The sequence below is a fragment of the Centruroides vittatus genome, unplaced genomic scaffold (assembly GCF_030686945.1).
Source record: "Centruroides vittatus isolate TY-2023 unplaced genomic scaffold, ASM3068694v2 contig_299, whole genome shotgun sequence".
Classification (NCBI taxonomy): Eukaryota; Metazoa; Arthropoda; class Arachnida; order Scorpiones; family Buthidae; genus Centruroides; species Centruroides vittatus.
The window spans coordinates 2,112,201-2,137,135 of record NW_027121909.1 but is presented as its reverse complement, the minus strand read 5'-3'; the positions used below and the strand labels follow the sequence as shown (position 1 = coordinate 2,137,135).

The window sequence follows — 24,935 nt, the reverse complement described above, 5'->3', positions numbered from 1 at the left end:
CTATTAAAATATTTTAATTCTTTTGTTAGTCATTACAGAGAATCGATCGTCTTTGTTTATAGAAACTTTACTTTTCTTCTTTTAAAGTTATTTGCGTTAATGGTTTTCAAACATATGTTTATACATATTCATATTATATAATGCATATCGGTTTATTTATTGAGCTCTTTTTAATAATTTTCAAATTTTTCGGTTATAAACTTGATTTTATTTAAAACAAAAATTATCAGTTATTGAGATAATTAATATATATATATTCCTGAAATTTTCAAGTTTTTATATTAAAAATCTTGAATGAGTAATTATAGTATTAAAACTAGATTCTTACCAAATGATTTCAAATTTACATTAATGTAGAAAATTTAAACGATTCACCTAATATTTCAAATTAAACGATGACAATATGATCCGTAGTTTAAAAGATTAAACAAAATATATTTGAAGTATAATGAAACAAAAGCTGTGTTCTTTTCCTCAAACATCAGTTATATTTTGATAACCTCAATAATCCTTAGATTAAGGTTCATATTGAACAAAAAATTACATTTAGAATTTATCAATTGTAACGAATTCTTCTGGGGAATTCTCTAATATCTTCATATTTAGCGAAAGTTATATTTTGGAAAACTATTCGGCGGAAATTAATATGAATTCAATAATCGGAATTTATATAATTTTATGTAAAATGTGAGGCAGAGGTTATTTCCCCCAGTGTTTCCAGTTAAAGTTAGAGTAAATAGATTATTGTTACACAAGTTAAATTTCATAATTTGATTTTTTTCATGGAAAATATAGGCTCATAATCTGAAGACATGTTGTTGATTTTTTAAAATTAGCATTAATTAATTTATTATTTAGGAAGTGATTAAATTTGTTTTGGTGTGAAATTTTGTTCTTCTATTAAAACGAGCAATTATTTATTGTGACATCGTCACAATGCCGGGATACGATTTTTAATCATATTTTTAATTTATTTAATTTAAAACATATGCTCTCCACCTCATATTAGTAGTGACTTGCCCCTGTACATCATACTTTTCCTTTTAACAATAGAGTCGTGCTGGTCATATATCTATCACCTTTCAGGGAAAAGTGTTTGAGTTGAAATAACGTGATTTCTGATTTGCGTCGAAAGTTCGTATATAGTTAATTAGCACTTCCTGCCCCCAAGCTTTCTATTCCTAATCTCTGCTTTCATCTATAAAACTCTGTTCTCGAGATTAAGGAAGGACGGACGATAGTGGGAACTTATGTCTACAATTTTTTCAAATTGCGCCCAATGACAATCTAATAGATTACAGAAAATAGTAGCATGCTGTTTTATTACATTTAAATTAATTAATAAGACGTAATTTATCGTTTCAATATAATAAATTTATAAATAAACGATTTTATAAATAAACGATTCACTCTATAATTTTATTTTCGATGTACCCTCGTATTATGTTCGTCTAATATAATTACAATTGAATAAAGTTGTATGTTAACTTGTTTAAAATTAACGTATTAAAGCGAAAAAAGCAGAACATAACGAACGTGTATACCGTAAAAACAGATTGTTAACAGCTATTTTAGTTACAGATTAATGTAAATCTATATTGTTTTGTGAATGTGTGTGTGTATATACACACAAACAGTGATTATTCTAACGAATTCCAAAACATAATCAGATTAATTATAAGCTCTTGATATATTTTGATAAACTTGATAACAATATTATAGTTTATGTTATATTTGAATATTTATAAATTTTTAAAATTATATTTTTAATATTTTCGTTTTGGATTTAGTTTAATTATTAATGTTGACTAAACTTTGATGTTATGAATATCTTTTTTTTATTGTAATTTTTTATTCTGAAACTATAATTTAAAAATAATGTAAATATATTAATCTTTTTAAAAAGGTTTGTACTTTTGATTATTATTAAATTATGATGATCCATTAACTGATCAAAGTTTGAATTGCTTTGTTTCTGCTTATTCTTTAGGTGCTAATTATTAAAACTAAATCTTTATACAACGATAACTAAAATTATAAAAAATATTAATCACAAAAAGTAACATTTGACTTTATTACCTGAAAATTTTAAAAAATATGGAAATGATTATTTTGAATTTAGAATAAAATCAAAGTTTGTTTTATCATTGTAAAATTTAATTCAATGTTATTTCAATTCAGTTATTTTATATGAAAAATTTCGGTTACAATAAGCATTAATTTTACTGAACATTATAATGGTAAATAATAGTTACTATGATGATTTTAATATAATATTGCTAATTTGATTTATATATTAAGTACATCATATAAATAAATGTTTCATAATTAAATTTAGTATTGTGTAATTATAACTTGTTAAGTTTTTTAAATTACATCAGTGATTACATATTTTCAAATACAAACTATAAACTTGTTTTGTAAATTTTAATATAAAAATAGTTGCATGATAGTTGCACGTTTTAAAAATTAATTTCTAATTAGTCATCTTACTAAGTATTTAAAAATGATTATTTTTAAAGTAAGTAAAAAATATTAATTTATATAATTATGTTCTGAGAATTTGATTTGAAAAAAAAATTATAGGCAACTATAAGTAAAGATAACTGAATTTGATCTAATGATACAGTATAATATTAAAATCAATAAACATCTTTTGACCTTACTGCTGAACTGTTTTTTAAATAAATACATTTATTTACTTACATGTTAGTTAAAGGTTAAAATGTCAATAGAGCTGTTTATATATTAAATACGTCATTATTTCTATCTTAAAATGATTCCTCAGTTGTGTTACTTTTTATTTGTTACAAATTAAATTTTTGAAGTACTGTATTCATATTAAAGCTATTTTCTAACTATGTAATTGTAATCTTTCAAGTAATATTTTAAAATGTAATACAATATTTGAAAGATTGATTGATCATTAATTTAAACATTTTTAAACACAACAGATTAAAATAAACATAATAATGATGAATTAACGAATTTTCAAATTTTATTTTTCCAAGTTTCAGGGTGATCTTAAAATTTATTCTAAAATGTAACCTAAATACCAATAGTACAGTACTGTACTTTAAATAATTAATGAGAAAAATATTGAATTTGAACATAATTTTAATGAGTGTTTACATCAGACTACTAAAAATATTTTTATTATGTCTTTTATATTTTGTTATTATTTTATTGGGGATCATTAACTTCTTGTTATCAGGGGCATGGAATACAATCGTCTCTGACGTTTCCGAATGTATTTAATAAATAAATAAATATTTGAAAGGAAGAAAAATCAATAAAATACCAGATTCAGCTATTTTTACCTTAAATTTTTTAAATAATAATAATTCATAATATTATGTAAATTTTACTTTTTATTAAGCTCATATTTTAATATAATTAAATCTAGATCAATCGATAATGATAAAAAATTATTCTCTTGTACTTTTTTATATTTGCATTTAAATAAATAAATGTTAGAAAACGAAATTTCCTTGTTAAATTTTTTTTTTATATACAGTATATAGCATTGAAAAATTTTAAATTAAAATAATGTAAACTTTCAACTTCTGGACTATTCAGTGTTGAACTGCATTATTTTTCATTATTTATTGCTATAATTTAACAGTGAAATGAATTATACAATATTAACTTTCAGTTAACTTAAGTTAGTTTTATTGTTAAAGTATGATGAACAAGAAAAATACACCATTTTTTGGAGTTGAAGAGATTTCTAATATCGTACTTTTTCTGGACCTGTAAGTAACAAATTACTTAATATTACGAAATACAGTAGAGCGTCGATAAGTGGAACCAATTGGGGACTGGGGTCCTTCCAGTTAATGATTTGTTCCAGTTTCCGACTTTGTACGAAAAAATACATTAACCTGTCCGATGTTCAAATTTTTCTCCGTTGCGTATCGCTTCGTGTTGAATTTTCGTCGATTTTAAGCCTAACGAAAATTTTTATAATAATCATCGAGGCTATCGTATCGTTAAAAATTATTTCTGCATTTTGTACAAACAAAATAAATATATTAAAGAATATAAAAAACATGAAAATTATACTTTAGAAGTGAATTTAGTATCAAAAACATTCGATTCAGCACGACACAGTCCGACTGAAAATCGTTCCACTTTCCGGCCATTCCACTTACCGACGTTCCACTTATCGACGCTCTACTGTAATCTAAATAGAATATAATGCACATGCGCGCGCGCACACACACGCACACAGGCACAAAATACAGCAATACAATATATGTATTGTATATATACATTTCTGCTGTGTTACACACACACACACACACACACACACACACACAACTTCTTTATATACTCTATATAAATGTATATTAATACAGTACATATATATCTTTTTACGTAAACGTTTGATTATCTTAATAATACAAAAGATAAAGAAACTAATAATTTTCTTTAAATAAATAAATATATGCATATTAAAAATTTATTTCAAATAGATGTTTTGATAATGAACAATATTTTTTTTTTTAATATAACGGTTACTACAATATTTTAGAGTTACAAATAAGGGGCCGTCCATGAATTACGTAAGGGCGATTTTGACCATTCTAGACCCCATCCACCCCTGTGTAAGAAACCGTAATATTTTCTATGATCCCCCTCCCCTTCCCTTCCCTATCTTACGTAATATTTAGGCATAATTTTATAGAAAAATTTTAACGAAAATAAATTTTTTTAATGAAACCCTAAAAACTTTAGGTCCAAAATATATAATTGTTAATTAGTTAATTAACATGTACTATTATTTATAAAAGACTTTGTGAACAAATTTAAAAATATAAAAATTTAATAAATTCGAATGAACAATTTAATTTAAGAACTTTATTTTTTAATTATTAACAATCTTTTTATTTTTATCATTAATCAACATTATAATATTCATTTTTATATTAATTTTAATTTTCACAAAAAGACGCAAAAAAACTTCGACAGATCGACCAGTGCACATGCACATGTAAACAGAAACTTCATACAAAATAATGTGGTTTCTATTTTCTCTTGTTTTATCTTGCCGTATTGGTTACATCTTGGTTAAGGCCAAGAAAATAAACTACATGCTGATAAAATGTGCTAAGTACACCGGGGGACTAAATCGTAAAGCTTATAAAACTCTATATAATGGGGCAATACAACCAATGCTACTTTACGCAGCCTCTAGTTGGGATCATGTAACTAGTAAAAATTCAGTAGCAAGTAAATTACTCTCTCTTCAAAGACAGCTTGCCATCAGAATTACAAAGTGATGCAGAACTGTTTCTACTAATGCCTCTCTGATTGTAGCAGAGCTCCTTCCTTTGCCACTATGTATTGTAGAAAAAGTTCTGAACTACTACATCAGAACTACAGACATCAAAGCTCAACAATAGTCTCTATTCCTATCTACGGCTGTTCAAATGCTACCATATTGCAATTACCCTATCTTTGATCATCACCCTGTAAACAAGATTATCCCTAGGTTACATTTGGTGTCATCTGCTTCCTCCATTGATTAATCCTCCATATTAATAACTACACAAATGGGTCCAAAAGCTCCCTTCATGTCCGCTCAAGTATCTTCCTCCAAACTGACATATTTTGCCCAAAATATGTTAGAAGATACTCCACATATCAAGCTGAAGAAGATGCTGTTTACCAAGTGTTCAATGGGCCACTTCACTACCAAACAAAACTCTGTCTATCAACATTTACAGTGATTCTTACTCCGTCCTAAAATTTCTAATAAATACCAATTTCAATAGCAATAAAATCACATATATCCAGCACCATATTAAAAATCTTGTAAATAAGATAACTTTTATGTTTGTTCGTGGCCATACTGGCATACTAGGAAATGAAAAAGCCGACTTTGAGGCTAAGTCAGTTGCAAAGGACACTGACTTGACTACATTCACATCCCTCTCTCACGCAGCATCCTTAAAAATTATATTTATGACAACGCTATGCAAAAGCGGAATCAACAATGGTTGAGCAGTAAAACTGGTAGAATAACAAGACTTTATTTTTTTACTGTTGAATGCAGGTTCTTATCACTAGTTAGAGATTTAACGTTTGCTACTGCTCAACTACTTACTGAGCATGTATAACCGGACAGAAACTGCCTCTTGGTTTTGCTCTACAGAAAACCTAGACACCGTCGACCACATGATCTATCATTGTCCAATTTACGATCAAGATAGACTTATTCTGAAATTAGAAATCTTTACGCTTGGTTTCAGGTGACCATATCCACTCGACAAGCTTGTTCAGAAGCCACTGTTTGATACTTTTTACAATTATGTTCAAAAAATATGGAAGATAAGATTATAATTTCTAATTTCTAGTTTTACATTTTAGTTTCCACTAAAAATCGAATACTAATTTTGTTTACTTTGTATCATGTATTTTGGTTTATGTATTCTTAGTGTTGTATACCCATAGGAGTGGTGCACTTATTCAAATAAATAAATAAAAAAGTGAGAAGCCCCTACACGGCCTTTCTCCCATGATAAAAAATGTGTAGAGAGTGAGTCTGCTACGTTATTATTCTATCATGTCACATCTGATGGCGTCAGTACAACGAGCGTTCTTAATAGAAACCGCCAAATTAAAGCCAAATTCAAAACTTCACCACTCAACGAGATCAAAAAATAAAAACAATATATTACGTAAGACGCGATCTATTACCCCCTACCCTGAGTTCTTACTCAGGGGTAGGGGGTAGAAATCGTAAGAAATCCTTGACCCCCACCCACCCCAAAATACCTTACGTAATTTATGGACGGCCCCTAATTTATAACAGCAGAAGCAATGTAAAAAAATAATTTATTTTACATAGTATTTTTGTTATATCATTTACTAAAATATTGTTTTAAAAAATAATGTTACATAATAGTAATTTGCAATAATTGTATAATTTTAATTTTTATAAACTTTTTTCATGTATATTTAAATTAAATATTTGGCTTATCTGACAGAAATTTCCATGCTCTTATTTCAATAAGTTCGTCACATTTAATTTCAATTGTGCCATATCGCTGTAAATGTGTAAATTTTTAACTGCTGATTAATGTCTGTTTTACAGTACTTTGTTGTTATTTTTTCTCCTATATTATCTACAGTCATTGTTCTTTTGCATCTTATTATTCTAAATGCAATAGTTTTTTTAAAGGTTACTTAGCGTAATCAATCCATTTAATTAAATTATTAGCAAAATTCATATAAGAAAGTAATTTTAATTTTATTGAGTTTTTAAAATGGTTAACTATTGCTGTAGCATCATTGAATTTTGTAATTACTGTATAAAAAGAAATGATCAAAAATGGTAGTAATTTTTTAGATTGACAAGAAATTTAAATAACAAAACTGTGCCTGAAAAAAGGTGATGACTTTGACAAGCTGATTTAGAATTTCGTGTTAAGTTCTTTAGATATTGATATATTGAAATTTAGCCAATTGTAATAACAACTTTACGAGCGATAAACTACAGTACAGCATTTTTATTACATTAAGGAATTTCATGATTTTTTTTAATGAATGAATTATACAGGGTGTATCAAAAGTTCCTTACTGCAGTTTTTAAAATTATTTCCTGACCTGTTGAAAAAGTGACAAGAGGGAGCATTTACTAATTTAGATTTGTGACGACCTTGAAAGTGTTTTGAACAAATCTATATGTATCAAGTAGAAAACGTGAAACGTGGCCTTGTCGAGTATGGCGCTTAATCGGAAACAAAGTATTACACTTTTGGAAGGCTTATTTCGACACAAAATCTTATAAACGATGTTTATAAGATTTTGTGTCGAATATCACCAAGTAAGCCTACTTTATACGAACTTGTTCGAGGGTTTCGTGAAACCTGAATCGTTTTTCATCATCGCATCATTTCTAAGTCCGGAGGCTAAGCACCGATTGTGGCCCTCATTCCCGGACTTGACTTTGCCAGATACATTTCTATGGTGGTACCTAAAGGATGGAGTTTATGTAAATAATTTCTGTAATTTGGGTGACCTGAAATGCAACATTTCAGCAAGCGTTGCAGCTGATATTACACCAACAGTGTTAAAATGCGTATAATGTATGTCGTCCGGTGGATCTATGCCTCCAGATAGAAGGCGGATACTTTCAGCATCTCCTCTGAAACTTTTTAGTACACAGCTGATGGTTTCTACTCATGTTTTCTTCAGTTATGTTTTATTAATAAAGAATTAATAAAAAAATGAAAGATTGAATAAGGGAACTGTCGGTACACCTTGTACTTTACATTATATAAAATCAATTTAGTTAATTATTTGAATTTTACAGCGTGGGAATTTTTAATAAATAAGCTTGTTAGGTTAAGAGAGAACAGCATCTTCTAGAAGTGTCTTTCCCAGCAGCAATTAGATTTTGATTGCTGATAAGTATACTTATATAAGTTAGATTGGAAGGTGAAAAATATTCTCGAAATAATTTCTCGAAGCACTTTTGAATTGCTAATTAAAATACAGTAGTTCAGTTTTATTTTGTCAAAATTCAATTATTTAACAAATTTAGCTTCGTATAAAGTATCCGTAAATTGTAATTTAAATATTACTTCTCCATATAAAATTTTTTGTACATAAAATTTGATTTACTTAAACTTTTGTATTGGATAAGTGTTTTATCATGTTAATTTTAGAAATAATACAAAAAATTAAAATCCTTAAAACAAAATTCATTGAAATACTGTAGTTGTTGTTAGCCTTGAAATAAATTTTCGTGGAAGATGTTTTTAAGAAATTATTTTTAACATTTGTAAGGTTGAATATTTTGACGTAAAGAACTCATGATAAGCTATGTTGAAAAAATTTCTCTAAGGTTCAAAGTATTTATATACAGAAAGAAAAAATAATCATATATAAAATTTCAAATTGCGAACTTTGAATAGATCTTGTTGGTTTGAAATGATTAGTGAAAGGGTTAAGGTCTGTTTTTCTTGACCTGTTTATATAATAACCTTGCATTATCTATTTTAAAAAGATGCACACTTGACCCTTTATTAGGGTCATCAAAATTTAAAAATCTTTCTTCATTATTACCGATAAGCGATTCAAGGAAATGTAATAGACCTATACGTGTAAACATTACACATTACAGCCACTATAATAATAGTCATATAAAACTTAGTTTTGCTCGAGTTTTATTTATAATTAATGGAAGACATAATAAAAAGTTATCTTTATAAAAGAAGGTTCATTAACCTAAATTTAATACAATATAGAATTTTTTAAATAATTTAGTTACAAAAATATTTTTAAAATAAAATATGAAAGTTTTGTTTAATAATAATAATAATAATAATAATAAAATATTGGAAAAATGTGAAATTTAAATATATTATTTTTATTTTAACTAAGATTAAATGTTAACGATTTCATTTCTATCTGCTTAAAACAGATTACAAAATTATATTAGGCTATTACTGTAATTTTAAAATATTTGTTTAACAATTAATTTTTTTATAATAATTTAACTATACGAAAGTACTTAATGAACTATCAATACACCTTCTATTGCTGAGAAATGTTTATTAAACAAAACACAGACGTTTTCAACCTAATACCAAAGCATTCTTATCGGTATTTACGAAAGTATTCTTATCTGTCAAATAAACCATTAAATTATTCTAAAATTAAATAGTTTGATTAAAAATAATCCAAACAAATGTGTATAACACAACAACTAAATTTATATTTAGATGTTTAAGTTTTGAATAATGTAACAAAACTTTCAGTTTTATATTTAGTTTTAATGTGTTACTCTTTTTTTGCTCTGTGGGAGTCTACTACGAGGATTTTTTCTATTCTCTCATGAGTTCGGCCAGCCAGATGGTGAGGGATGGGGTCAGACATATGCCACTCATGAAAAAACTTGCTTTCCCGGATTCGATTCGAAGTCCTCCATAGCGCGGTAGCTGATGCCTTAGCCGTCTCGACTATTCTTTTGCTTCTTTAAATATTATTTATATTATTTTGTTTTTATCTCGTATTGAGCGGGATTACAAAAATATCGTGTAGACTCATTGTAACTTAATGGTTCTCCACGGTAATCTTTATCAGAACCATTGAAAGCTTGTATGGGAGCCGGGGTAGAGTGGGCTCTTTTTGGCTTGTAGTGGAAGCCCTTTTGCCATTCTTTTTAATTTTATTTTTTATGTTTTGAACAAATGGAATAAGTAGAATTTTTAAGTTGAAATTAATTAAGTAGAATTTTTCTTTATTGGTAAAAAGTTTTCTGAAAGGTTTTATTTTTCTGTTAGTAAAAATAACATTTAATTCATGGGGATAGGAACCATAGGACCCCTAAGTTTTCTCCATTTAGAGTGGACGGAAGCTAGGAAAAAATTCTTAGCTTTCGTCACCTCCTGAATGACCCGAATTCTTTAGTAAAAGGTGGAAGATTAATGTGTAAGAAATAAAGACAAACTTGAACATCCGCCTTCTTATCTATAATTTATAAACTTAAACTCGAATTTTTCTTTTCAATTACTATAAGTTACTATTATTAAGTAAAAATTTTTAAAAATTACTATTGTTGAATAACGTTTAGTCCGTCATATTTATAGTTGAGATATTTTGTATATAAACTCAAGTTTACCTTATTCTCCTTTTTTATAATTATTTTTCTTTTTACTTCCCCGGCTCTGTTATACATAACACGGAGGAAAGTTTGGTGATCGGTCAAAAAATGACCCCCAAGATTTTTATATTTTCGGATTCGGGACCTTGAAACGTCAAGAAACGCAAAAAACTCGGGGTGTTTTTCTGTATGTATGAATGTTTGTTTGTGTGTGTGTGGATTTATGAAGGCACGATTTTGTCTATTCACTTTAAAATAATTCCTATGCTAATGATAATTCTTATGCTTTGTATCGAAAATTTCTGAAAGTATTGCAATGGGGTTTGGGTATTAGAGGATTGATGTTATTAAATTTTGGTGAGCGGTGGGGGAGATAGAGGGAGATCATTTGTCATATCTCGAGTAAAATCGTTATTAAGTCAGACTCTTTCCAAGTGTCTGACTTAACAACGATTTTACTCGTTATTAGCGCTTAGAGATTTAAAAAAAAAATAAATAAAACTATCTCCAAAATTAAGTTTTTTGCCATTTTATAATAATTAATAGTATGATATTTTATTTAAAAACTTTTTATAACAGATGGCGCCATACGCAATTTTAAATATGTTGCCGGGAAAGTTACACAACTCATTGCTGGATTTTTAAAAGATAGAAACCGATATGCATATCTTCATTGCAAAAAATGAAAAGCAATTGATAAGATCAATTAATCAAAAAGAAAAATTCAATGATTTTTCAAAATTAAAGGAACAGTTTATGGGCTGCAATTTGAAAAAAAAATTAGACCTGTAAATTTCTAGTGTCGTCTGTCTTCCCTTAATCTCGAGAACGGAGTTAGAAAGATGAAAGACGAGACCAGATATGAAAACTTTAGTGGCAAGAAGTCCTGATTAACTATATACGAACTACCGATGCAAACTGTAAGTCATGTTATTTCAATTCAAAAATCTTCCCTGAAAGGAGTTAGATAGATGACAGGCACAACTCTATTGTTAACAGGAAAAGTATGATGTACAGGGGCAAGAACAGCTAAAATTTGAAGATGGAGAGGATATATTTTACATTAAATAAATTAAAAATATGATTAAAAATTGCAGCCCGGCATTGTGACGATGTCTCAATAAAATAATTGCTCGTTCTACTGTATGTTCTATTTTTGAAATTAGCCTAACTAAATTTTAAGGCTGTCTAGTAATCTATTTTTGGATTGTGTTAAAATGAACAAAAAGCTAATATTTAAAAAATTTTTCACCTTGATTACAATATTAGTTTTAAATATAACATTTTTCCTACTCTTTCCAACTTGTGGGCACTGAGTAATTTTTTTTTCTCCCAGTTTCATTGTAGGTTCGGCCAGGCCCACAAGAGCGGGTACACGACTGGGTGATAGTTAAGTGGGCGACAGAAACTTAAACATTTTTGCACGCTTAGCAAGCATAAGATTTATTTATTTAATTTTTTTATTTTTTGTAAATATTGGTAAAATATATATAAATATAAATATGGTTAAGACTTATGAGGTTCGAGTTATAAGTTAGAAATAATTCGCAACTTATAGTTCATAACTTAGGAAAAGAAAATGTTTTGGAACAAGGTACTGTAGTATCTTCAATTTTTCTATGTCAAAAACGGTTCAAAGAAAAGCAGCTTTTTAAAAACATATTCTTTCGAAGAATCATAATTTTTGTTTTAATTTATATTGTATTCAATGTATAATGCATAAATTTAAAAATAAATTACAATTGTAGTCTGTTTTTTATGTATATTTGTTAATTTTGTTAATGTCTAATCAACTGTCCATGGAGACTTTTCAATTTACTTACTGCATTATTTATTTTTGCATGTATAAATAAGTTTAATTACAAAATCATCCTTAACGTTTCTTAAAAAATATTATTTAAATTTACCGGGTAGTAGATCAATAGAAAAGAATGGCGATTTTTATAAAGAAAACAAAAAAAAATTGTATTTTGTCTATTGTTCATCTCTTGTCACCCAGATGTCCGGCATCCAGTTAGCAGTATCCCAGTTGACGGTATCCCCACAAGAACTACTGGATGGTGAGGATCGGGATCCGACATTCCCGAAAAATTCATGGGGTATTTTCCACCACCAGGATTCGATCGTGGGTTCCCCAATTAACCTCGGCCATCCGGCCAAATATAATCGCTTGTATAACTTTGTGTGTGTGAGCAATTTACACGTCTGAAATTTGATTTTATCCATACAATAAAAATTATTAAAATAACTCTATTAATTACTGGAGAAAAATAGTTTGAATACTTTCGAGATCATTGGACCCCAATGGTGTCTTCAGAACTGCAGAGAAGTGCCTTAACTAGATAGCGATATTATAATGTGTATGAGCTGAAAGCCAACAACTGATAACTTCTTATCTATGGGTTTCCAAATGGATTATTTTTATTTATGAAAGATGGTATGTTACATTTGTGGAACATTTATTGAAATTGAAAGTTTATCGATCAATTTTAATTATTTCTGTATTGTAGAATAAAATTATTTATTTTCGTTCTCTTCTATATTTATAAACTTTTAAATTTTGAATTAGTCTAATTCTTCTAGTATAACAATGATGTTCCATTTATATACTTCATTATTGAGCCAAAATGAAAATAGCGTTAGAAGTTGTGAAATTTATTTAAAAAACATTTTTAAAATTTAATTTATACTTAAACAATCATACAAAGAAAATTGTGTGATTGCTTAATTTTATATATCTAATATATAAAGAAAGTTAGTTAGTTCTTTATACATTTTGATATAGTTTGAACAAAGCAATGAGATTTTTCAAGGACCCTCATCTCATCCTTGAGGTCAATGACTATTTTTGGTCCAATTAACTTCAAACTCCCTCTCCCAACAAGCCTCCTTTCTTTCGAATGGTAGCATTCGAATAGGAAAATTACTAAATACAAAGTTATGAATACTCACAAAATAGGTTTTCGAGATGCCGAGTTTCAATAATTGGTCCGTTTTTCGCAAAATTTTATTCATTGGCCGATTACTATTTCATATTCGGCTGTGAATGATACTGTAGTTACAGTTAATTCAAGACGTCTAAATTTTTTCTAATGTTATCGTTTCGTGCAGAAGGAAGTCAACGGCTATAAAGACTGTGACAGGAATCGATGTTTTTCAATGACAACATCGATTCCTGTCTACGTGACCAATGAAATTGCGCCATTTCATAATTCTGAGCATGAATGTCAGGTCCGTTTCTCTCAAAATCTGATTGTTCATATGTTTTGTTAAATGAATTTAAATAAGATCGATTGTTTTTTTTCCTTTAAAGTAGATTTTTCTCTCTTATTCTGTTCTATTAAATTTTATTTTTTTAAAGATATTGTTTAACCGTTTTATCTACATTTTATTGTATGGAGAATACAATATCAAAAATTTCCCGGCAATGTCGGTTCTAGTAGGTGTGCAGTGCGTGCATGCATGCATGCATGCAGGCGGACAAATTCCTAGGACGGCTGAGTGCACGTTAAAAAAAAAAGAAAAAAGATTCAAATATAATTTTAATATAGTGGTCGGTGATGAAATGGATGATGACTTGATGACTTGTTTGCATGACGACTGATGATATAGTATAGCTGTGCAGTTTATAGATTTAAATAACGCCGAAGAATATATATGCTAGGTGTTTTGCATCAGAAAACTTAAGTGCGAGCAAGATGATGAGGGATTCATCGTTGAACCAGAGAAAAATTCAACTGTGGGAATTCCATAACATTACGATTGTTTCTTGTTTTAAATCACGCAAAAAGCATAAAAACTTGGAGTTTGTAAACTTTTTATTAGTTATTTATTTATGTTAAAGTGTTATGATTAAGTTTAGGGTTACACTTACGTAACACATTGTGAACAGTCGGTACAAGGTACAAGTTTTGTGTTTATACTTAATTTTCATTGCTAATGAGCCTGTATTCCCGTACCTCTAATCATAAGGCGATACTTACACTATTGTTTTAATTGTTGATGGAACCAAAAGGAAATTTAAATAAACAAAGATGCGCATGAACGTTATTAATTTAAATATTCATATTTAAAAAATGAATTTTTATATACACATACTGTAGGCTATATTGTATTTATATACTAAATAAGAAAAATTTCTTTACATTAATTACATTTTAATTTGCAAATTCTCTTTTATGGCATCGCTAAAACATAACTTTGAACCAAGACGCCTGTTATGTACGGGATGGCTTGATTTGAATAAAAATTAAACTTACTGTACATAAAATATTTTTATAGATTTTTTAACCCCTGTCAACTATACGAAACTGTCATAAAACATTCCATTAGGCACTCGTGGGTTGGCTTAGGTTTTGAATTTTTTCGCGATCGGCATTCGGGACATTCTACTTTTCAACACGCGTGTTGTGTTGAAACCAACAATTTGACGTCATCAACGACGTTCCGTCGTTGTTCTCATAATTCATTGGGAATAATCAGTTCCCATAATTCCAATCTCAACAAGATGGATTTCATTCAAATGTCTCACCAATTACCCATAATTCATTGGGAAGTAGCAGTCAACATATTTGTTGAGTGCTGAGTGTGTTGAATCAGCGTTGACAACAGCGCCACTTCAACGTCGAAGAAAGAACGACTTTCAACGAACGTTGAGATAAACGCTTAGTCAGCGTTCAATATTGGAATGTCCGATTGATAAAAGCGGCCAAATATTTGTAGCACGCAGGCGGCTAACAGTCCAAAACCGGCCCTGAATGCCGGATAACTGCTAGTATTTTGTAAATCTTTAATGCATAGATGTAACAATTTTAGAACTACAGTAGTCCCTCTTTATATCACCCATCCTTATATCGCGTTTTTTTTTTTCTCCCAAATTTTAAAAGCACTAGAGAAAAACTTGTTAATAAAGTGAACTCCAGTAAAATATCGTATTTATTTATTTTAAGAAGCTGGAGTTGTTTTTTTACATCAATCAAATTTTATTAGTGATCATTATTGGAATATATTAATCGTTAATTTTTATTAGATTGTGCAACATTTGATATTTATAAGTATTATGTATAAATTAGAAGAATAATTTTCTTCAATTTTATTCAATTTTCAATTCTTTTCTTCAATTTTTTTCAGATGGTATAATTTAAGTAATTCAAGCAAGATATTTTATTATTGTATTATATTTAAATGTGTCAAGGAATGTAAGAGTTTTGTTTTGGTGTTAATGTAATACTGTAATTTTGATTTAGCTGGTTGTTTTGGAAATAGAAATAGTCTGAATAAATTTATTATATGTCTTAATCATTGTGTATTAGAAAATAGAACTTTTAATTGTTAACAAATTCATTCAGGACTGATCCAAAAGATTAATGCAATAATTACATCATCTTTTTGTATTCACAAAAAGTTTGGAACTTTGATTTTGTTACTTGATTTTATGATTATGATAAAATAATATTTTCTAGCTATAATAATGAATACAGATACATTTATATTATCACTGAACAGTAGTTATATTTTCAGTCAATAAAAGTGAAACTGATAACTAATCACTAATGTTTTTAAATATTTCATAACTTCAATTTTTTATTTTATTAATAATTACATATATTACTGATTTAACTAAATAAGGAGTCAGTTTTTGACTTAGCTGAAAGGCAATATTATAAGAATGAACTATTGTAAATTACTTTGCTGAATTAATCAATGTACCTTTTAACAGTTGGTGAAGTTTAAAGAATACTAATTGTCATGCCTGAAGATGGTTCAGGACAAAAATGTTCTTTAAACTATACCCATTGTTAAATGTGTATTGATTTAATTCAGTAGGCAATACTATAAATGATCTAGACTTTATTAATGTCATTAAAATGTATTTTGAACAATAACAAGTTTTTTTATATCTTATGTAATATTGTTAATTGAAAATCTTAAGAAAATAAATCTCCATTGAATTAATGAGTCAAAGACAGTGTGCAGGAAAATTGTTATTTGAATTCTAAGAATATGTTGGTAAATTTTGTCATTTGATAGGACATTTTTCAAGTCTTTCCAGCTTGAAAAGTTGCAATTATTAATTGCATTCCTTTTGTATCAAGATTTATTTCTTTTAGTATAAGTTTATAGCTTTTCCTCCTCCTCCTTCCTATCAGTTCAGAATGCAAATATTGATGCTGTGGTTTTATGCAGTAAATTTTGCAGTAACAAATTTTTTATGTTAATTTAAAAATTATATTTTATCTTTTTTAAATTCAATTAATATGTTATTAAAAATATTGTTTTTTATGTGTTTAATTACTAATTTTCAGGTTTGTACCTTACCTGAATTCATGTCAAAGCGTTTTGGTGGAAAAAGAATACGGACTTACCTTGCTATCCTCTCCCTGACTCTTTATATTTTTACTAAAATTTCAGTAAGTACTATACATTAATTTTATAAACAGAGATCAATCTTATATCTTTTATAGTTAAAAAAATATATATTAGAAGAATTAAAGTGCTATAAACTACATTAAGAAGCATTTTGAAAATAGTGAGTTTTAACTGTGTTCATTTTGAGGGGTTTAATTACTTCTAGTTGAAATAAGTCATAATTTTTTTAGGGGAATGTAATTTCAGTGACATTTTTCAAATAGTAAAATATCATAATGCAAATAAATGTAGTCCTTAGAAAAAAAATCGGAAAAAAAATACAAAAAATGAGATATATACATATATCACATTTTTTGTATTTTTTTCTGATAGTTTAATTCTTTTATTCTAAATATAAAAAAAAATCAGATAAAAGAATTAAGGTAAATGTACCGGTAGTGGACACTGCATTAGTAGTGGACACTGAACTTCAAATATGAGTAATAAGGTTGTAGATGGTTTCACTGTTCGAACATACAAATCATTCAGTAGACAGAACCCTCTAGTAGTGGTAACTCGCACTGACCCTTTTCTAGTACATCATGGAATGTTTTCCCGTGCTCATTAGTGATGGCGTTCCTGCTGATGTATGAAGACAAGTGAGTCTGCTGTCCGTTTCATTAAGGACTAGGTAAGTGAAATCACGCTTGCTGTATTAACAGTTAGTTTCACGGAAGTTTTTTGGTGATATACTATTAATATGAGCTTCGTTGGTATGTTTTAAGACCTTCCTGATAGTAGTTTTATTTTCCAAGTCAATTTAATGAGATGTCCACTAATGAAACAAAAATATCGTATATTTTTAGTAGTGGACAAGAGGTGGCCACAACTAGTGAAAATGAAGTTTTCACGTTTAATCAGTTTCAAGTCAAAAATTAAATCACCTAATGTTAAGTAACATACAGTGTTGATTCAGGCATTTTTTGGTTACTCTGTCTAGTCATGGATAGGGGGTGTCCACTATTAAACCGTGAATGTCCATTTATTGAAATGAGGTGTTTCAATAGTGGACAAAACATGCATTAACAGTGGACATTCATAGCAAAGTCTCCAGTAGAGATGTATTTTGATAAAAGGTTGTTTGCATCCTCTTCATTCAGTTCAGCTTTAAAATCATAAGCCTTAGATGCACATCCAGTATTTTTTTCCAGATCGAGAAACATGCCATCACGAAAGTGAAAGTGGTGGTCTTATGAAGAAGACAGAGTCAAGGATGCAGTAAATGATGTCCATTGTGGGATTCCATTTAACACAGCTGCAAATAAACATGGAGTTCCTTGGTCAACACTGGAGGTTCATGAAAGGTGACACTTACAAATTTAAGAAAATGGGACCCGCTCCAACATTATCATATATTCATGATATTCATAATGACTACCACTATCAAAATGAAGGACCTAGTACTTCAAACACTGGCAATACCATTGTTGTGGCAGAAATATTATGAAAACAAGGAAAAGAAGAAAATAGTGGAACTAGAACTGAAAAGGAAGAGAGCTTTGGCAAGACAGAGAAAGAAGGAAGAACAGACTGCTGAGAAAAAAAGGAAAGCTGAAGAGAAAGCTACGAAAATGAAGACTACAAGACAACAAAAGAAGAAAATGAGAAAGAAAGAGACATCATCAAAAGATGAAAGTTCTTGGATTTCATCGGATGGCAGTAGTACAAATGACGTTACGTTAGATGTAGAAGACACTATGGAAGATGAAGAAGAAGACATTATGCAGTTTCAAGAAAAATATTGAACCCCTTCAAATGAAACTATTGGACCAAGTTCAACAATTAGGGAATCGAAAGATACAGAAGAAAGGGGAGAAAGTATCGAAGGGACTTCAAATGGGACTCAGAGGAAGAATATGTTTGGAAGTCACACTTGGAATACCATTAAAAAGGAAAGGGAATCAAACATCCTGCGTGAAAACGATTTTGTAGTTGCCACCTTGTCTGGTAAGAAAAGAAAGTTACCAGTTTAATCAGTGATAATATCGCAAAAATAATTGTGTTTAATTTCATAAATAGGATGAAAAGTGTATTTGCTAAAAATGAAAAAGATGTACAAATGATAAATCTCTCATATTGACTCAAGGCTTCATAAGCCTCTAAGTTTTGGAAGAGAGGGTCGCTGTCAATTCCCAAAAGGCAGTGACATAAATAAGTAGTTCGACACAAATTAACAATGCAACAATTATTTCCTTAAACTATGCTGGCGTTAATATTTGAGTTCTCCTAAATGTAACTTAGAACCCAGTTTTATACTATTATTTTTAAGTGTTTAATATCAAGTGTAACAATAATCCATTCCAGTATGTTAAAACTGGTCTCATTTACTTCAACATTTGTATTTGTTAAGAATAATGCAACAATAACAAAGTTTCTTATACTAACTTTGTAATGTTTTATATTTGTTTCATAATACTTACTAGTTCAATTTTCATAAAAACATTACAAACGATGCACATGTAATTTACATTTGTACAATTTGATATTTTAATTAATTTAATTTAATTATGAATTGTCATTATAATTAACACAGTGTTCTTGTTCTTTATAGTAAAGGCTATCATATTCTGCAAGTTGTGAAAAATAAAAACAATTTCATCTTGAATATAATCATTTCTACATTCCTTGTCCACTAATGGTGCAAATGCCTGTCCATTACTAAATGTCTCAATTTTTTCAATGTCCACTGCTGAAACATTTTCAACCTTACAAAATAAATTAAATTAAAATGTATTCTATGAGAATACATTTTAATGAGACCGACACAATTAAAATCCTTAGAGTGAGTGAAGGAAGATTTTTGTCTAACAGACAATATAACTTTTAAGCTATAAGGCTTCCAAATAGGGGTCCAGTTTCAAAAAAATTGAAAAGTTTTCCTTAAAGTGTCCACTACCGGTACGTTTACCTTAAACTATCTTTAAAACATTTTTTCCTCTGTTAAATATATGAATGTATAGAACAAAGTGAAGAGATGCTATTTAATACTATTCTAATAAAAAAAAATATACAACTATAAATTATGGAGAGAGGGAAAAAATATCTTGTACATAAAAATAATTGATTTATTGCTATAAAAGTTTCAAAATGAATCAAAATCACAATATACTATATGCTTGCTAATCTGGCCATTCCTTGCACAGTGGGATACTGCTAAGTGAGAATGCCAAATTACTGAAAATGTAAATGTGTGAAGCTTTCCTAAAGGCAATGACTGATGTGAACTGTTGCTCTTGTTGATTCTTTTTGGAGGTAGGCAGACAAATAATACGGTTTGTTGACGTGCAATACCTGAACACAGAAATGAAACCCAAGTAAACAGAAAAACAGAACGTGTGACATGACTAACATTTTTATGTAAATGGAAGTTTATAGGTGATTATACTTGAGAATATGCTGGATAATTGAGAAGGCAGATTATTAAGAGTTTGATTTATCAAGAATATGCTCTTTTCCTGTAATAAGTTTCCAGGTACTTTGATTACAGACGGAGAGTATGGTGTATTGTGTGTGTGTGTGTGTGTATGTATGTATATATATATATATATATATATATATATATATAAAGTTATAAAATTTCCACAAAATGAAAACTATGATTAACAAACAGAACTAAAATTAGAATATTGTTGAATAAAAATACAATAAATATTAATTTACAGTATTAAGTACTGATTTGATTACTCAAGGAAAATGCCATACATACAGAAATGATGCAGTTTACTAAAGTAAAAGGGATCTGTAAAACAATTTTTCATTATACTATTTTGATGTAAAATAAAATGTTTATGAAAATTATTTTTAATAATAATTTATTTTTACCTATTGTATTTTAGGTCAATTTATATTCAGGTGCCATTTTTATTCAGCAAGCTGTTCAATGGAATTTATATATTGCTGTTCTTCTTCTACTAGCAATGACTGGAATTTGTACTGTGACAGGTATTATGATTATAATTTTTTCTAATTATTTAATTAGAATTTAAAAAAAAAACAAAAGATTTAAAAAACCCTAATTCTAAAATCAAAACACCAAAGTTAATGAAAGAAGTTTTTAAAAATATTTTAAGAAATTTAAAACATACACATAACACAAACAATACAATACACATGTAGAAGACTACTTGACTATATGGCTTTGTATTAAGGCAGGCTAAAAGATTTTTATAGAAACCACATGGAATGCAAAGACTGAAATTTTGTGCACTTTTATAGAATAACTAACAATGCACACCTATACATGGAATACAGAGATTGTAGGAAAACATATAAAAATATTCCATATTTATGGTTATTATACACACCACACCTATACAAAATACATTAGATGTTTATTTCATTTCTAGAAGACACAACACAACACTGGAGAATGATATTACACATTAGACATCACAACACATTCACTAAAACAAATCCAATATATATAAGGCAAATAATTTTTCAAACAAATTTTTCAAGTCCACTTCAATTCTGTTTGGCCTTAAATTCACTGTCCAATAGGTTAGACAATACAAAGTATGGATACAACATCAAGTGTAACAAAACAACACAATACATAAGGCAAAATAATATGTAAGTGAACTATATAAAACTCTATGCATCTATATATGCATAACTACTTTAACTATTGAAAATTAACTAATTTAACAAATAAAAATTACACACACCCACTGACAAACAAATAGTTTGGCCTAGACAAATGCAAAAAAGTTACATACAAAAGGAATCCTGAAGACAGAGGACTTTGTGTTTGGAAATGGAGACATTATTGAATTTATGGATTAGAGAAAAGTGTACAAATATTTAGAATTTTCACAGGCCAAGCACACAGAACATGAACAAATAAAAGAAACACTTAACAAATGAATGAAACAATAAATTAAACTCAATACTAACAACACGAGTTTTACATTGGACATATACAGAACTAGAACAATGTCATATGAGAATATCAAATTATCCATATCAGTTCTAGCTTCATCTGTCATTTGATAAATCACCAGAAAAGTTAAATTCAAAGTTTTAATTGCAAGATTAATCACATATTCAGATTTACAGCCTCTTAATAAGATTTTTATTGTAAAAACAGTTAAGAATTACATTTTAATGTTAAATAAAAACTAAAATTTGAAAATGGTCTCCATGTATGATAAGTCCCAAAAAAGACATTATAGTCCTAAAAGGATAATTGTAATGAAATAATTAATATTCATAAACAGAAGGGCTAGAAGTAGGAATTTTATATTAATCACATCAATTGTATCAGTATTATTAAGTGGATAAAAGCCTAAAAATATAACAACAATGATAAACAATTGACTCAGTTTCAGTATAATGAAAAGAATAATAATTTAATTAATTATCAGAATATATTGATAATTAAATAATTTTTAGGAAGTGTTCCAGGCCTATGTTAGGAAGTGTTTTAATCTGTTCTGATCTTCAAATAGATTTAACATATAGTGACACTGTTGTCATGAAACAAAGACACAAACTCATAAGTTTTTAAAAGAAAATTATTGATTAACATATGATAACTTAATTTATGATCTATGTCAGTAAATTACATAAAGTTAGCATTAAAACATACTAAAAGGATAACTGATATGGGCAAAAAAGAGATTTATTTTCTAATTTATATCTCACAAAGTAGTTTTCATCAGAAATGCATGGATCAAATATAAGAAGTGCAAATAAATTTATTTTAACAAGCCTTGTTATAATTATTAAAACATACCACAAAAAAATTAACATTCTAAAAAAGCTCCTTTTGAACCTGATTCTAGAATATTGATAACTATATGAAGAATGACATTAAAATATTATATAGAAAATTATTATTATTATTGACACAAGATATTTTTCAGACAATGTAGGCATTCCCTTAAGATTAGTTATTTGTTCCTGTAAATCAGACATTCTGAGAATCTATTTTTCATTATTTTAAATGAAAAAAGTTATGTGTTACAAGGTCAACTCAAAATATTAATTCAATTTTCTAGAACACAACAAAAACATATGATTATTTTCTACTTATATATTGTAGATCTGTGGGATTACCGAAGTATACAGGGTTGGTAAGAGGTAAGAGAAAAATAAAGGCCAACAAAAAAAAAGAGGAGAACCACACAATTCCTTGTTGTACAATACTAATATATTCCTTTAGAAAGCATCAAACATACCCACCTGAGTGGGCTACAATAAGGTTACAAGGATAACAGTAACAAAGAGATTCTACAGTTCTATAACTAAAACACACTAATTAGTTATATACTAGTCAATTACAATATTTACACAGGAGATCGTATTCAGTTGAGCACCAGTTTGTTGAAAATAAGTCTCTCTACACACACACACTTCCTAGTCTATATTACAGTTCAACACAACAGTTGTCCCCCTTAGTCTTCGTGACGCCGATGGAAATGGATTTCTCTCTGTCTCTCTTTGTGCTCAAAAACCGTCACCCTTCTCAAAAGATGGCAGTAGCTCTTACCTTCAATCTTGTCGTCCGAAGAAACCCGAAAACAAAAAGTCCCTCTCCTGTGTGGAAGGGCACCTTTTATACCCCTTTCTACCCGAGATCACGTGATCCACAACGTAACCGGCTACGAGCCAATCACGACACGTCGGCACGACATCCAAAACACAATTCATGACAAAAGGCATATAAAACAAAACCTGATACTCTTTTATATTATTATTATCATGTAACTAATAAAATACAAATAGTGTCGGAGCACTACAATATGTTTAGAAATATAGTCATAGGATAAAATTTCATTTCATCACCAAACAATATCATTATTAACAAACAGATCTTTTAAATGCAATTTTTTAATGCAATAAATTGCATTAAAAATGTCTCTGATACTTCTGTAATTTGTAGAATTGATTTGACTTAAATTTTGTTTATGTATTATCCATGTATACATCTTGTTTATAAGTAGATGAAAAAGATATTTTATCTTATTTTTGTCTAAGTTTTCCTCCATTTGCTAACTCGAAACTACACCAGTGTAATAAATCCTATTTATAAACAAGATCTTTGTGGATAATATGTAACAAAATTGAATTATTTAAGGACATAGAAGTACAAAAAATTGATTTGACTTATTGTTTGACATTATGAAAATGGGTTAGGCTTTGTCTTATGGGAAATGTTGCTATGATATTGCTGACATTTCCTTTGTTGAGACTTAAAATCATGCATAAATATTTCAAACAATTTTCCATCATTCTACCAGTTTTACAAGACATACAGTATACTGAAAGTCTTGAGCCAAGTTAAAATATATGAATTGAATGATATCAGATTTAGTGCTATTTGTGGTAATGTGGTAAGTTTACTTTTTGACACAGTTGTTGGATCAGGCCATATATTTCTGCCATTATTCCAATAGTTTGAAAATGCCAATGTCCATTTCAGCACTATCAATGTAAAGGTAAAATCTCAACCTTGACAGCATTATCATCTTCAAACCTTGATTATCTTTATCTTTAACACCAAACAGATAGAAATCTGACAAGAAAAGGTCAGGACTGTACATAGGATGAGGCAACATTCCTAGTCCATCTTCTCAGTTGCATCCTTTGTGTTCTGCTTTGTGAAGATGTACAGTACATTGTCAAACTGCAGGATGACAGTGTTTTGTCATATAGGGTTTGTCCCACTTTCTTCAGCAATTGCACACATTGGGAGGAATTGGTGGTTTTGCTTTTGGAAAGAAAATCAATGACAGCTTGCTTGCAAAATGAAGAGTTAATGTCACTCATTTTTCTATCAAGCTTTGCAGTGTAGATAAAAATGCACATGAACTACTAAGAATCTCACATGGCTGATAGAAGGAAGTATTTGTTGCACATTTATCTTCTGTGTTAATTCAAATATCTAAAAGTAATAGATCATTGC

At 28.7% G+C, this 24,935-nt stretch overlaps 1 protein-coding gene across 1 annotated transcript in view; it reads left to right on the top strand.

Moving 5' to 3' along the window:
- LOC136972635 (sodium/mannose cotransporter SLC5A10-like) overlaps positions 1-24,935 on the top strand; it is a 77,557-nt gene that overhangs the window by 3,454 nt on the left and 49,168 nt on the right. The window contains exons 5-6 of the mRNA XM_067267233.1: positions 16,924-17,028; positions 20,863-20,968. Coding sequence (XP_067123334.1) covers positions 16,924-17,028; positions 20,863-20,968 — 211 coding nt within the window. The remainder of the gene's footprint in view (positions 1-16,923; positions 17,029-20,862; positions 20,969-24,935) is intronic.